This window comes from Mastigoproctus giganteus, chromosome 4, assembly GCF_048544385.1.
Source record: "Mastigoproctus giganteus isolate SK-2022 chromosome 4, ASM4854438v1, whole genome shotgun sequence".
In the NCBI taxonomy this organism is placed as follows: domain Eukaryota; kingdom Metazoa; phylum Arthropoda; class Arachnida; order Uropygi; family Thelyphonidae; genus Mastigoproctus; species Mastigoproctus giganteus.
Genome location: NC_143578.1, coordinates 93,714,929 through 93,729,520, shown reverse-complemented (window position 1 = coordinate 93,729,520; position 14,592 = coordinate 93,714,929). Strand labels below are relative to the sequence as shown.

At 35.4% G+C, this 14,592-nt stretch overlaps 1 protein-coding gene across 1 annotated transcript in view; it reads left to right on the top strand.

Moving 5' to 3' along the window:
- Positions 1 to 14,592, top strand: part of LOC150086919 (uncharacterized) — a 290,440-nt gene that overhangs the window by 141,838 nt on the left and 134,010 nt on the right. The window contains exon 7 of the mRNA XM_090372322.1: positions 12,126 to 12,310. Within this exon, the coding sequence (XP_090228448.1) occupies positions 12,126 to 12,310 (185 nt within the window). The remainder of the gene's footprint in view (positions 1 to 12,125; positions 12,311 to 14,592) is intronic.

Below are 14,592 nucleotides of genomic sequence, written 5' to 3'. Positions count from 1 at the left end.
AGTGTGTTATCCACATTTTTCCATAAATTTTCCCTATCTCTGTTTACATGGTCACAGTAGCTGAATATCCAAATGACAATGACATTTTGGACAGTTAAAAAAAAGAAAAGAAAAGAAAAAAAAAAAAATTCAAATTTAAGAACCAGTGACCTAGTTTAAATTTAAGAACCAGTGACAATATCAATGACAACAGAAGGAAAACGAGGACAACAATGGTATTAAACCTTCTAAACATGAAATGTTGGCATTCGGTGAGAATGAAGTGAGAAAATTGTCAATTAGGCTTCAGTTAAATGAAAGAGATACAATTCGTGGATTTCAAGAATACCAAATCGAAAAGACAATTTTGGAAAAATTAAAGAGCATTTGATGAGCGCTCTGAGTACGATATCAATTTCATCAAGTGAATGTGAACAAGGATTTTCATAAATGAATCTAATTGTCAGCGCAATCAGAGCTTCATTGATGACAAAAACAATTTTTTCACTACTATTTCTTAAAATTGTAGACCCACTGCTAACACACTTCGATCTGGCAAATATGTTGATTCGTGGCTGCTTCGGAAATGTCATTCAGCAAGAGACACAAACAAGAAAAGAAGTTGGCATAGTGTGTTAGATGACAACTCAATAAAAATTTGGAATATCCTATAAAAACTTTACGAAATTTTGTTTACTAATTTTTACTTATTATTTTTTACCTATTACTTATTTTTAAACACATTTTACTTATTTTTTAATCTTTCTATACATTAAAATAATTTTCCTCCTAGTGATATTTATTTAGCCAATGGGAAAAGAGAGATGCAGGCACATGGTAATACACAACAAATACTAAAATATGTAACGGAAGCTTGTTTTATGTGGTAAAACAAGCTTCTGTTTAAGTGTGTTTATGCTAGATAAACCCCATGCACGTGCTTTGTTTATCCAACATGACCATGCAGTACCATTCTTGATTTCCATATGTAACATATTTATGTATTCATAGCTAAGGGAGAGACACACATAGTGTCGAGTATACTTAACAGAAGTAAAATACTTCTGTTAAGTATTTTATTTTATCAAAAGAAGTGAGCACAGCCCCCTAGTATACTTATAATAAATGCTTAATAAACTGTATTAATATACTTAATTTGTTGTTCTTATTCCAAAAACATTACTACTAAAGTAACAATATCAGGAAATAATTTTTTAGAGTACTGTAATTTTCATGTCCTTTTATTTTTCTGCGCATTATGGCCTTGCTGTCCCTGCACCGTAAAACCCTTAAACAAACAATTTTAATTTTCAATTTTTCCTGAAAGCAAAAAAATGAGTACCGGCACCTATTCTTTTACAAAAAAAGCACTGGACAATACTATACCCATTATAAAATTAAAATATTTTTATATTGCAAATAATTTTTTTAGTTTTATTTTTAATAACATATTTATGTATTCATAGCTGAGGAAGAGACACACATAGTGTCGAAAGCGCTTCTAAGTATTTTATTGTGTTCCTGTGCTCGCTCCTGTTCTTTGCTGCCCTTTATCACTTTCTTATTCCAAAGGTGTTTTTCCTTCTGCTTGGAAATTTGCTCGTATCCAGCCAGTTCCTAAAAAGGGTGACAAATCCCTTCCATCCAATTATCATCCTGTTGCAATTACTTCTACTCTTTCTAAAGTAATGGAGAAATCAATTAACTGCTAACTCCTAAACTACCTAGAAACCTTCCATCTGATCAATGATTGCCAGTATAGATTCGTCAGTGTCGATCCACTGGTGATATTCTGACTTATGTTACTCATTTATGGACAAATTCAATGGAAAAGTTTGATGACACACAAGTAGTTGCTCTTGACATCTCAAAGGCTTTCGATCGTGTTTGGCATAAAGTCTAAACAAGCTTCCATCTTATGGTTTGCCAACTGTTTTTTGTGATTGGTTATCCAGTTTTCTCTCTGATCACTCACTGAGGGTGATGATACATGGCTCTCTGTCTTCTAACTTCTCCGCTAATGCCAGTGTCCCCCAAGGTTCAGTTCTTTCCCCCACTCTTTTCCTCTTGTATATTAATGACCTTCTTCCATTGACTGGAAATCCTATCCATAGTTTTGCCAATGATAGCACATTGCATTCCACTTTCCATTTTGAGAAATCTTGTCCTGCCCAATCATCTTCAACTTCTCGAAAATCTGCTACCAATTATGCCGATCTTCAGGTAATTCTCCAGTGGGGCAAAGACAACTTAGTTGATTTCAACCCTTCTAAAACTCAGTCTTGTCTTATGTCTCATAAAAAGGATTCTTCTGCTCCTGTCCTTATCTTTAATGACACTCCGATTTCTAGGCAAAATGATATATCTCTTTTGGGGATTACCCTGACTTCTAATCTCTCTTGGCACAAGCACATTACAAATATTGCTTCTTCTGCATCTAAAAAACTTGGTTTTCTCTTTTGCTCTCGGTGTTACTTTTCTTCCAAACAGCTGCTCACTCTGTATAAATCGCAAATCCTATCCTATATCGCAAATAGGATAGGAAATCCTATCCATAGTTTTGCCGATAATAGCACATTGCCTTCCACTTTCCATTTTGAGAAACCTTGCCCTGCTCAGTCAGCTTCAACTCCAATTCCTTAAAATTCCGATCTCCAGGTAATTCTCCAGTGGGGCAAAGACAACTTAGTTGATTTCAATCCTTCTAAAACTCAGTCTTGTCTTATATCTCGCAAAAATGATTCTTCTGCTCCTATGCTTATCTTTGGCGACACTCCAATTTCTAGGCAAAATGATATCTCTTTTGGGGATTACTCTGACTTCTAATCTCTCTTGGCACAAGCACATGGCGTCTCCGTAGCCTGGTGGGAAGGAGCAGCAGTGCGTAGCACACGCTTCTTGATTAGACCGGGGTTCGAGCTCGTCACCACCAAATACGGAGGATGCGGAAAGGTCAGGGAGTGACCACCGCATATCCCCGGAGCAATATGGCCTTAGTTGCTAATGCTCCTAAAAACCAAATAACAAACAAACAAGCACAAGCACATTACGCTGACCGGGCTAGCTGGGTGGGTAAAGTGCCTACCTGGCAACCCAAAGGTCGCGGGTTTGATTCCCGCCTCGGGCTTGGATCAAAGTACTGCAAAAACCTTGGGAGGTGCATTATGGCCACAGAAGCTTATGCGCCAACAACTACCAAAAAAAAAAAACAAGCACATTACAAATATTGTTACCTCTGCATCTAAAAAACTTGGTTTTCTCTTTCGCTCTTGGCGTTACTTTTCTTCCAAACAGCTGTACAAATCGCAAATCCGCCGTACCATGGAATATTGTTCCCACATCTTGGGCAGTGCCCCCCAAACCTCTCTCTCTCTCTCTCTCTCCCTCAGGCTTCTAGATTCCATTCAAAAGAAGGCAGTTAAGTGAATTAATGACTCCTGTCTAACAGAGTCTCTCCACTCGCTGTCTCATAGAACTCATGCCTCTTCTACAGATACTTCCATGGGCACTGTTCTTCTGAATTGGCTTCTATAATTCCCGCTCTCTTTCAAAACAGTCTGAACACGTACTGCCAACAGCCAACATCCATTTACTGTCCAACTTCAAACTCACAGAACCAACTTTTCCTCTTCCTCGTTTATTCATTCAACTGCCGTTTTCTGGAACAACCTTCCTTTGTATGTCTTTCCTAAAAATTACAGTCAACAGAAGTTCAAGTCCAATGTCAACAAATATCTTCTTTCATCTTCTCAACCTCCAACCCAAGCACGGTACTAAGTACTGTAGGTTCTAATACCTCTCGTGTTTGGGGTTTTCATAAAAAAAAAAAATAATAATAAATAAAGTTTATAAAATTTATTAAACGGTTTTTGCACAAGATTTAAAGAGAAATAATGATATAGTTGTGCATCATTATTTCTTACTAAATTATTATTTTTGTTGTTCTACAACACTGCTAATAATAATTATATTCATATCTACAATGGTTTAGTGTAAAAAAAATAAATAATAAATAAATAAAACATTTATATTTCCAACTTTATTTTTTCTAATTTAGTACCTTAAGCACAAATATCAATAGATTTTTATTATTCTTATTATTTTTATAGGCATATACCGCTATATGCATTATAAAGTAAAAAACTTCATTGTAAAATAAATGTTTATATATGTTTTTTTTTTTTTTTTTTTAAATTTTTACTTAACTTTATCACAGAAGTCCATTTTTAGGAAATAATAATGCAACTGTGAATACAGATTTTTTATTGATGGTTAGTACAACTATATGCAGTGTAAAAAGAATTTTTATTCAAATTTTTTCCTAGTACATCTATGGGTACTGTTAACTGGTCATTTGGCGCATTGGGAGTATAAGGGATACTAGTTCAAATAAAATGAGGGGGGGGGGGATTGGAAGTGTTCATTTTGGCACCTCTCTTCTTCTTTTTTTTTTTTTTTATGTGAAAACATCTTTGGCAGCACTTGCTAAATTTCGGACTGTAGTAAACCAATTTGTCACGATTTTGCGATGCGGAAATGACATCATTTTATGTCACTTCCGTTAAGGTTACTAATCTTCACATTTCTTTTAGGTATTTTGATTTGTATACCTTGGTTATGAAATAAGAGCTTTTGTATTGTAAATATTTTATTCATCATTCACAAATTTCCATAATTTCAGCTGGAAGACAAGATACAATGGGTTTATGATAACTGAATTAAGAGATGTATACTTGTGACTGCAACGTATCTAAAACCTCTTAAAAACAGTGTCGATTGATGTACCTGATCTTGTAGTGGAAATTGGGATTAGTATTTATTGTGAAATCCAATGTTTCTTTCAGGAAAGTAATTGATGCTTTACTTTCTTCTAGTCCGAAGTCAACATTGAAATTGCCATTCATGATCATAGGTATTTTATATAAATCTTTCTTTAACAGCGATGCATCTTGAATTGAGTATGGTAGCAAAACGAAAGGGATGAAATCAATTATATCGTGTATATCACTGTTAGGAGAAATATAGACAACCGTTGTATCACTTTGGCCGTTGGTTAACAAGCACTCCGCTGTACATATATCGCCAATGGGCCAAACACTGACTTTGTGACTCCATTCATGACTTCGGTTCTAGATTTGTTTGATTTTTAAAACAGTTCTGATTTTCATCAAAGATGTTTTCACATAAAACATCTTTTGTGCATACAGGGTACACACAAAACTTTTTTATTTACAGAAAGATCACTGCGCATTATCTTCACTCTGAAATGTTATAAAGCTATATTCACATTTATTTCTATGCACTGTGTATTGTCATTTTGTGTTTATTTTTTTGCAGTTGTCTGATTACATCATGTTTCTCACATGCACCTTTTCCTCATTTTTATAATGCATGGAGAATCTTGTATATATGTCTTCCTAAATACCACATCATATTTCTTTGGCATCTTACTGAAGGACACTCGTATCAAATTTAAATTTGCACATATAGAAAATAAATATGGGGAGACAGGGACTTTATAATGATGGGAAATGGTTTGTTAATCAAATTGCCATTATTGGGCAGCAGAAAATCCAGATGTGTTTTGAAAAAGCTGAGGGTAATCTAAAGGTAACAGTGTGATGTAGTATCCTATCATCCATAGTCGTTGGACTTTTCATTTTGCTGATACAGTGAATACCAGAAGATACCTTGAATTGTTGCACGATCTTGTGTGGTCAGTTTTTTCATAGTGGGACAGCATTAAAACTCTTAATTTTATGGGGATGAAGCAACCCTCATTTTTAAAACAATATCCATACGTGGCTGTATAATCTTTCTGACTGCAATGGATTGGCATCGCAGTCAGTGTGTGCATGAATTCCCGGATCTGACACTGATTTTTTTGTGTGGTGGTGGGCTAAGAAAGAGGTTACTGTAAAAAAAATCCAGGTTATTGTGAAAAATCCAGGCAACTTGAATGAACTGGAAGCAACTATCACCAATGTGCTTACAAACATTCACGGACATTCCAATTAAATTTTTGGAATATGCTGTAGCACACGAATTTTAAAATGTAGTGTCAAAAATCTCAATAGATTATGAATCAGTTAACATTGGTTCTTTAAAATCGGTTCAAACAAAGAATTTATGATTATTTAAAATTAAGGAGTGAACTTATGAGACTCCCTATATATTGAAAACAATAAGGGGCCTAATGTTTAGTAACCACTCTCCTTGTGTCCTGTCTCTCAACCATCCATTTATCCATGACAGTAACCTTTCCATTATGACATACTATTCCAGTTTGTACTTTTCGTATGGAACAGTATCAAAAGAATTACTGAAATTGAAGTATGTGACATCAAGATTATTTTTTCATCCAATTCTTTTGTAACTATGTCATAGTAGCTGATCACATTAGTATTAGTAGTATCAAATGATGCAAGAAAGCAAGCTTATACAGCATCAGCCAAAAAAAAAAAAAAGCAACACTTCCCATATCATCCATTTATCCCCTCTAGCATCTTGTCTAGTTATTAAATTTATTTAAACTATCCATGTCTACAACCCTAGATGGGAGTTTGCTCCAAAAATCAATTATCCATTGGTTGAAGGCAAATTTCTGCACATCTATCCTGCAACCATACTTTCTCAATTTGAATTTGTCCAATTGTGTGTAGTCTGAACAAGAGGAAGAATTCCATCAGCATTGGACTTACTCAGTCTATTCAAAGTCTGAAGCACCTCAATTAGATCTCCTTACAGGTGCCTAGTCTCCAGATGCTACAATTTGCAGAACTGAAGCATTTGATGTTACGAGCTCCCTTTTGCATCCCTCACTAATCTCATACCAATAGATCCACATCCTTACTAAAATGAGGCTTCCATACCTGTGTGCAGTATTCAAGGTTGCCTAACCATTGCATTATATAATGGGATAATCACCTCCTTATCCCTGCTGGCAAAATTCCTGTGTATCATTTACAAAACCCGGTGAGCTGTCGTGGCAACCTGTCTGCACTGCTCAGAGAATTTCATATCTAACTGCACAATTATTTCCAAGTATTTCTCATTCTCCACTATCTGAGTGTGGTACCACACAGTTGGTATGCTGATCTGGGATTATTGTTAGCCCCGTACCTGGTCTTGGCGCATTATAGCCTTAGTTGCTAATGCGCCAATAAAATCCAAACCAACCAACCAACCAACTGTTAGCTACGTGAAGTACCTTTTCATTTGTTGATATTAAATTTCAAATGCCACATCTCAGCCCATCTACTCGGTTTGTTTAGATCTTGTTGCAGACCCTGATTACTGTGATTAACTACCCTGCCAACCTTTGTATTATCTGTAAATTTAGACATTAGTTAAGCCTGATATGCATTCATCAATATCATTAATAAATCTAGAAAATAACAACAAGCCCATCACTGAACCCTGGGCGATTCCGCTAATAATGTTAGCCAAGAAATGCAGTGCCCACTGATAACCACTGTCTTTTTCCACTCAACTATCCCTTTATACATAGCAATAACTTGCCATTAATGCTTTATGTTTAGCTTCAACAATTTCTTTTTCACTTTCCTTTCAGTTATCACAAAATCATATCATTCAGCTCCCTGTTAAAATTTGATACACTTCTGGCATACCCATCCCTTAAATACCTCGTGCATTAATGTAGATGCAAAATACTTATTCATTTTGTCCAATCTGGGCAAGATCAACAATTAAGCCATATCTTGTGGACCAATGTGATTCATCTCCCCTTCCTTCAACTGTTCATGAGTAAAAAATAGTCTTTGCTGCTTATATTTGCATTCTTTGCGAGAGACTTCTCTTAATCTGCCTTAGCTTACCTAACTACTTTGTGACCTAATTGCAGACTAGTTTATGGCTATTGAAGGCATCTGGATCATCTGATAATTTATATGAACTCCATACATTTTTTTTCTCTGTCACAAGTCTCATCAGTCCATCTGATATCCATTTAGGTCTAAGCCTTGAGCAGTATCTATTAGTTGGTATAAAAAGCCTAGTAGCTTCTACATTACATCTCTGCATGCTCCTTACTTAGAATTTACTATTGTAAATTTCATCAGTTGGTCCCACTTCATAGAATTATAAAACTGTCAGAGACCATTGTAGACACCTTTCTGAAAGCAAAATCACATACCTTCACTGTTGAAAGTAGTTCCATCTTTAAATAAATCCCATATCACTGCATTGTGTTCACTTAGCGGATCTTTTATTTGCAGATTTTTATTGCATTAATTGTTGCTGCTGATAATCAGATCAAGAGTTATTGCTTTCTCTCATTGCCTCTGGTGTTCAGATGTTATTCAACTGGTATCAAGGGGAGACCCAGTGAAAACATTCCCCACATTGTTGTACTGCCACCACCAGTCTGCATTATCGACTTGCAGGATGTGGCCACGGACTGATGTTGTTTTGGGCATATTCTGCTCTCCTCATCTACATGAAACATTCCTGAGCCCACTGTAACTATATTTTTGTTGTTTTTTGCTGATAGGAGTGGAACCTGGTTCAGCCGTTAGTTTGTGTACTCTATCTGTGATAAGGTGTTATGAGTTCTAAAGTGCCTCTTTGGTTATTACTGTTGTACTGGGTTGTTATTTGACTGACTGTAGCCTTTCTGTTACTTTGTATAAATCTCAGACTCTGGCCTGTCACTTCAGTGAGCTGTTTCCAACCACAAGATCCATTTGTTGTTTGGTTATTCAACCAATCTTTAAGGCTGAGCTGGACAGGTATTTGGATCAAACAGAGGGGTGAAATGGAAGCGTTTTTTTTTTTTTTTTTGGCTGATGCTGCATAAGCTTGCTTTCTTGCATCATATGCTTCTGCTAATGCTAATCTCAATACATTTGAGATAAAGTTGTAAGGCAGGGTTGCAGTTTGCAAGATACTCAGACTGATGTGTCTAGCAACGACTACCGTGCCACGTTCACAGTCACTTGAATCTTTTATCTTTCCTATTTCGCTGCTGTATTTGCACTGAATTGTGCAAATACAGCATCTCTATGTATTTTCCCACTCTCTTTATATCACAAAGTACAAAGAAATGATGCTATTACTGAAGAATAAATAAAGTGTTACATTGGTGAGTGACAAATTCCCTTCACAACAGTAAATGCCAGGGGATAATGAAGTATTCTGTTTCATAAAAAGCTTAGGTGTATAAAATAAAATAGTGACTGAGTGTATGTACATTTTTCAAGGCCTTTCAAATATGTGTTGAATAATATGCCCATTTATGTATGAATTATAAACAAAATTTTCCAGTAATTGTTGCCATCTCTTACCCATGTCCCTGAGTAATTGTTTAACATGGTTTCTAATAGATGGCAGCATGAAAATAGATTTCAGATTGGAGGATCACGCTTGTTAGCTGGTATTGTCTGATTTTGGTTAACAAAAGTCAGTTCTCTTAAATTCAGATCCAGAAGTTGATAAAATTGAATCAAGTGGTGCATAAATATATAAAAGATAGTATTACCCTAACAATGTCTTTTTAAGATTTTTTTGCAATATTTTTAGAAATTTGATTGGATTTTGAATTAATTTTCTCTAATATTGGACAACAAAGTAAGAAAAACTTAATATTTAAAAGCATTATATACAAAGTTTCCATTTTATGAATTTTCAAAGTTCCACTAGTGGAAAACTGTTCAGGGCCCAGACATGTTCAGGGAACTCATTCCTGAAAGGATTAATGGATGGCTGAAAATCCTGGCTGTGTTGGCAGTAGATAGAGAGGATGTTGAGGGAGCCAGAGGGGTCTTGCTACTTGGGCAGAATCAGCATGGGTTGTAAAGAGGTGATTGAGCTTGGTGATTACCAAGTCATGATTTGTCACAGTGATAGTCCAGCAGGAATCTGCAGTGGGTTGAATGATTGTGCATTGGCACGATACATGTTGATTTGTCCCATGATGCAATGTGGCTTTTGGATATACAGTTTTACCTTTATGTTATTTTTGAAAGCTGGTTAGCAAAACAAGTCGAATGTTGAGCATGTATTTATAAACTTTTAGGATGTTCTGAGTGTAATTGTAGTAATTACTATCTACTTTTAGCTGCAAATTCAAAATAAACATTTTATTAATTGATCCCCTTTTTCCTAAACTAACTGGACATAGGTTTTGTTAAAATAAGCTATTTAGGGAAAGTAAGAAATAAGAGGAAATGGACAACTCATTGGCAGAATTGGCAGTATGTAGAACACATTGGTAGAATTGGCAGTATGTAGAACACATTGGTAGAATTGGCAGTATGTAGAACACATTGGTAGAATTGGCAGTATGTAGAACACATTGGTAGCAAATGCCTTTTGGCAAACTTTATATACCGGATCATACTTTGATAGATACAGGGTTTGGCTTTTGTTATTGTTATTTTTGTTTGATATTAAAGTCAAAAATCAGAAAGATTATTGATTCTTGCTATTGCTCCCGTTTTAATTTGATACTGGATATTAAAGTGTATAGGAATTTTGGTAAGGATTTAGAAGATATTTTAAAAGCCATTCAGTGAATTTGTTCCCCTTAAATTTCATGGTAAAAACATTGATTTTCAGCAAAGTGTATCATCTTGAACATGCAGAAAGAGCAGGAAATTTTTTGCTAATACCTGTGATTAGTGAAAGCCAATGAGAGGTAACATCAGCTGTGCCACATTGTCAGTCGCATAAGATCTGCAGCAAAAATATTGAGGCAGCAGTTAAAAAAGATTGCTGTACAGCAGTACAGTCACAAAATACCTCATCTTACAATTCTCATCCAGTCCGCTCCAGGTTCAGTAGGTGCAATATTCCCTTTCTGAATCTTCATTTAAAATCTGCTTCTGCTGGATCCCAAGCCACATTGGGAGCTGGGTTAGTGAATTGGCTGATGCTGTAGCCAGATCAGCAGTACTCCATTGTAAACGCAGCCTGCTAGTTCCCTATACAGACAATAGTCAGACAATATATAACAGGTTAAACTCTCTATGGCAGGAATCATGGCAAGGACAAGCCACAAACAGGTTTTAAGATAAAACCTGTAATAAAATTTCAACAGTCTAGTCTGCAGGGCAGCTTCAGAAAGGAAGTTCTTGCTCAGCTCTACATAGGACACGGTTATCTTTATGCATTCTTTACTGATGAGGGCTGAGTTCTGTGTGTGTGAGAAACACAATACCATTTTAACCATTTGTTCTGAGTGTCCACTTTTTACAGTTTAACACCATATATCTTTTATTGCTTTTGGCTGTCTGACTATGCCTTATATGCTCAATCAGATTTTATCCAGTGATTATCGTGTTTTAGGTGTTTTTTGTTTGAAATTCTTGAACTTTAGATTTATTTAAAATATACTTTTTAATTTTTGTTCGATTTTACCCCTATATTCCATTGTATATATAGATACATTTGACAAAATTACTTATTACTTATATGTCACCGAAATCTTCGTTCTGTCTTTTTATTACCTGGTTTTGATGAATTTTATAGTCTCTTTTGAAAAGTTTGAGAAATGCTGGTCTGACAAACAGTTATATAAAAAATGGTATGTGTTTTTTTCTTCTAATTTTTGGCTTGTAAAGGGAAAGTACTCAATTTAAACAGTTTATTACAACTCATTTCAAATTTTGTTTCATTTCATTTTTAGAGATAATCAGAAACTAAAATTTTTTCATTTTCAATAAGCAGGGAGGAGAGTGACAAGAGTTTTGAAGTGGCAGAAGGGAGAGGAATAGTCGAGAAAGAGAGTGAATGAGAAGCAGAAGTTAGAGGGTTGAAGGAGAGGGGGGGAAAAAGATTGGGAATGGGGTGAAAGAGAGAGAGAGAGAGATCAGGTGAACTTTTTCATTTTCTAATCGCTGCCATTTTATTATAAATATTTTCTAAAACTCTTTAACTCTTAAATAGTAACAGTATGACACATGTACTCACATTATACGGCCACTGTGATATGTTTTTTCTTTTACTCTCCGTGTGTGTTTGGGCATTAAAGCACTCATTGTAGTTAAAAATCAGATATACTTATTTGAAACAGGTATGCTAATTTTTAATTTATCATTGTGAAAATATTATTTCAGTAGCTGTTAATATATAAATAATTTAATGCATTAATAATTGAACTTTTTTGATACTTTTTTCCTTTACAGTATTACAGCCAATACAAAATCATTTTCCCAACCTCTATTTGCCAAATAGACTTTCTCAACCTATAAATTTGCAGCCAAATAATGGTTTCTGTTTCCCGCGTGGACTTGCACAGCATCCCCTTGTAACTCCATCAAGATTCCACATAAATACCACAGTGCCAAATTCACTTTTACTTTCAAATCAGGTAATATTAATTTACATTATAAAATATATATATGAGGGGGATAAAAGTTGAGTACTCTGTTCCAACTGCAAACATAATTTTAAATTATGTTACAGCAGACAATTTATTGTGAATAGGATTTCATCCATTTAATACAGGTATAAGATCTTTATCTTGTACTGGAGAAATTGTAAGATCCTGATCCTCTACTGAAAAACTCAAAAACCAGCTATTTTTAAAAACTGTTTACACATTGCTTCTCTGCTATGTGCCCATTGGCAGAACTACATGATCACTTTCATTTAAGCTAAAACAAATGGAAAATGCATGTTACACTATATTCTGAATAAAAAAAAAAAACATACCAATGTATTTTCTCCTTTGCAGTTTGATTATTTATAAAAATAATATTTTTTTATTTATTTATTTTTTTTTTTTTTGCATTGATTTTAGTTGCTGTCAGTTTTATATATACAACACAAAGGATTAACATTGTGGGATGTTAGTTCTGGCTATTGGTTAAAATTTGGAATTGTATTAACTAAATTTAATGCGAATAAATAGTCACTCCAGAGATTAAAAACTGTGATACATTTATTCATGAAACTTAGTTTTTTGTCATAATTTCCCATGTGTAATTTACATTTTCTTAAATTACATATGGGAATTTACATTTAGCTTGATTCGGTAATTTACACACTCACAGGCAATAGCTGTTAAACTGCAGAATGCTATATATTGTGGCAGCATAAGATTATGCATCAAACTTATTGACAGGTGGACATGTAGTAAATGACCCTTGAAAGTAACTGATTAACAGGTGCTTCTAGACCAGTGAATACTGGTCTAGAAGCACCTGTCTCTAGCCCTGTGGAGTATTCTCTGCAGGGCTAGAGCCACTCTACGTCTCGGAGATCTATATAACATCTTAAAGGATTACTTTTCAGACCGCAGTGTTGTAGTGAGATCGAAATTCGAGCAAGTAATTTATGAAGTTCAGCGTTGTTGTTATCCTTGGAATTCATACTCGGCCCATATATGTGGACAATGGTTCTGGATGAGTTTCTTGAGGGTGACTTGGGAGACCCTGTAGCCATCGCTTATGCGGATTTGGTTTTAATTGTGTCAGGTGACTCTAGTTATTAGAGTGGAGTGCCCTTCACAAACTTGCCATTTCTAAAGTAAAAACAGTTACCATGTTATTGAAGGGTAGGCTAAGTCATACTAGGCCACCTGTTTTAGAAGTGGTGTCTCCTTAAGGAATGTTTCTCATGTCAGGTATCATATTAAATATTTGAAGTCAAATTAAATTATTATATGCCAAGCTTTGGAGAGTCATCAGGGTTAAGTGGGGCATAAAGGGACATGCTCTAAATATGTTATGTGAATGTGTTTTTGTGCCCATTCTGATGTATGCCTCCTCAGCTTGGTTTGAACGGGTAGTGAATGTTGTAATAAAAAAGGCATTTGTTGTCCACTCAGTGATTCCCTCTTCTGAGGGTGACCAGGGCCTGCTACACAGTAGCAACAGACACCCTGCAGATCATTGCCGGCTGACCTGTTGGTAATAAGAGCAGGATTAATATATTGTCTGTGAAGAGGCATTTCCACTGAGATTTTGGGTGTCCAGTCATGCCCGGTGTGTGTGTGTGTGGGGGGGGAGCACACTAAATTCTCATCAGATGTCTGCTGAGAGGCGGAGAATACTGAATGAACTTATGAAAATTTTGCAAGACAGATGGAATTGTTCTGAGAAAGGCAGGGAGATGTTAGTATTTCTGTCCTCCGTCTCAATAGTAAATTTTAAATCATGGCCTTGGCTACAATTTAGTATGAATGTGTGCTTTCTTCTCACGGGACATGGCTTGAGGTCCAGGCTGAACCGGCAACTTGGAGACGGGTCTTCATGTTGCCCTGTATTGTCCAATTATGAGGACATTAGATCCAAGTTAAAAAGAAGCACCTTTGTACTTTATGAGGATTCTCTTCCAGAGTTCTTTTTGGATAAAATTTTATATAAATTACTTTCAGATTTTATATATAATGTTTTTTAAAAGAAGAACTAGAATTCTATCTATGAATGTCATACTTCCACGAGGTTTGGCACAGTAACTGAATGCCTTGGACAGTAATTACAGACCAGTTAGTTTAACTTCTGTTCCGGGTAAAATAATGGAGTCGCTGGTTAAAGATGCATTGCAGGATCATCTAGACAAGACTGCAGCAATAATTCAGACACGGCATAGGTTTGTTAAGGGAAAGTCTTGTCTAACAAATTTGATAGGATATTATGATGTGGTTAC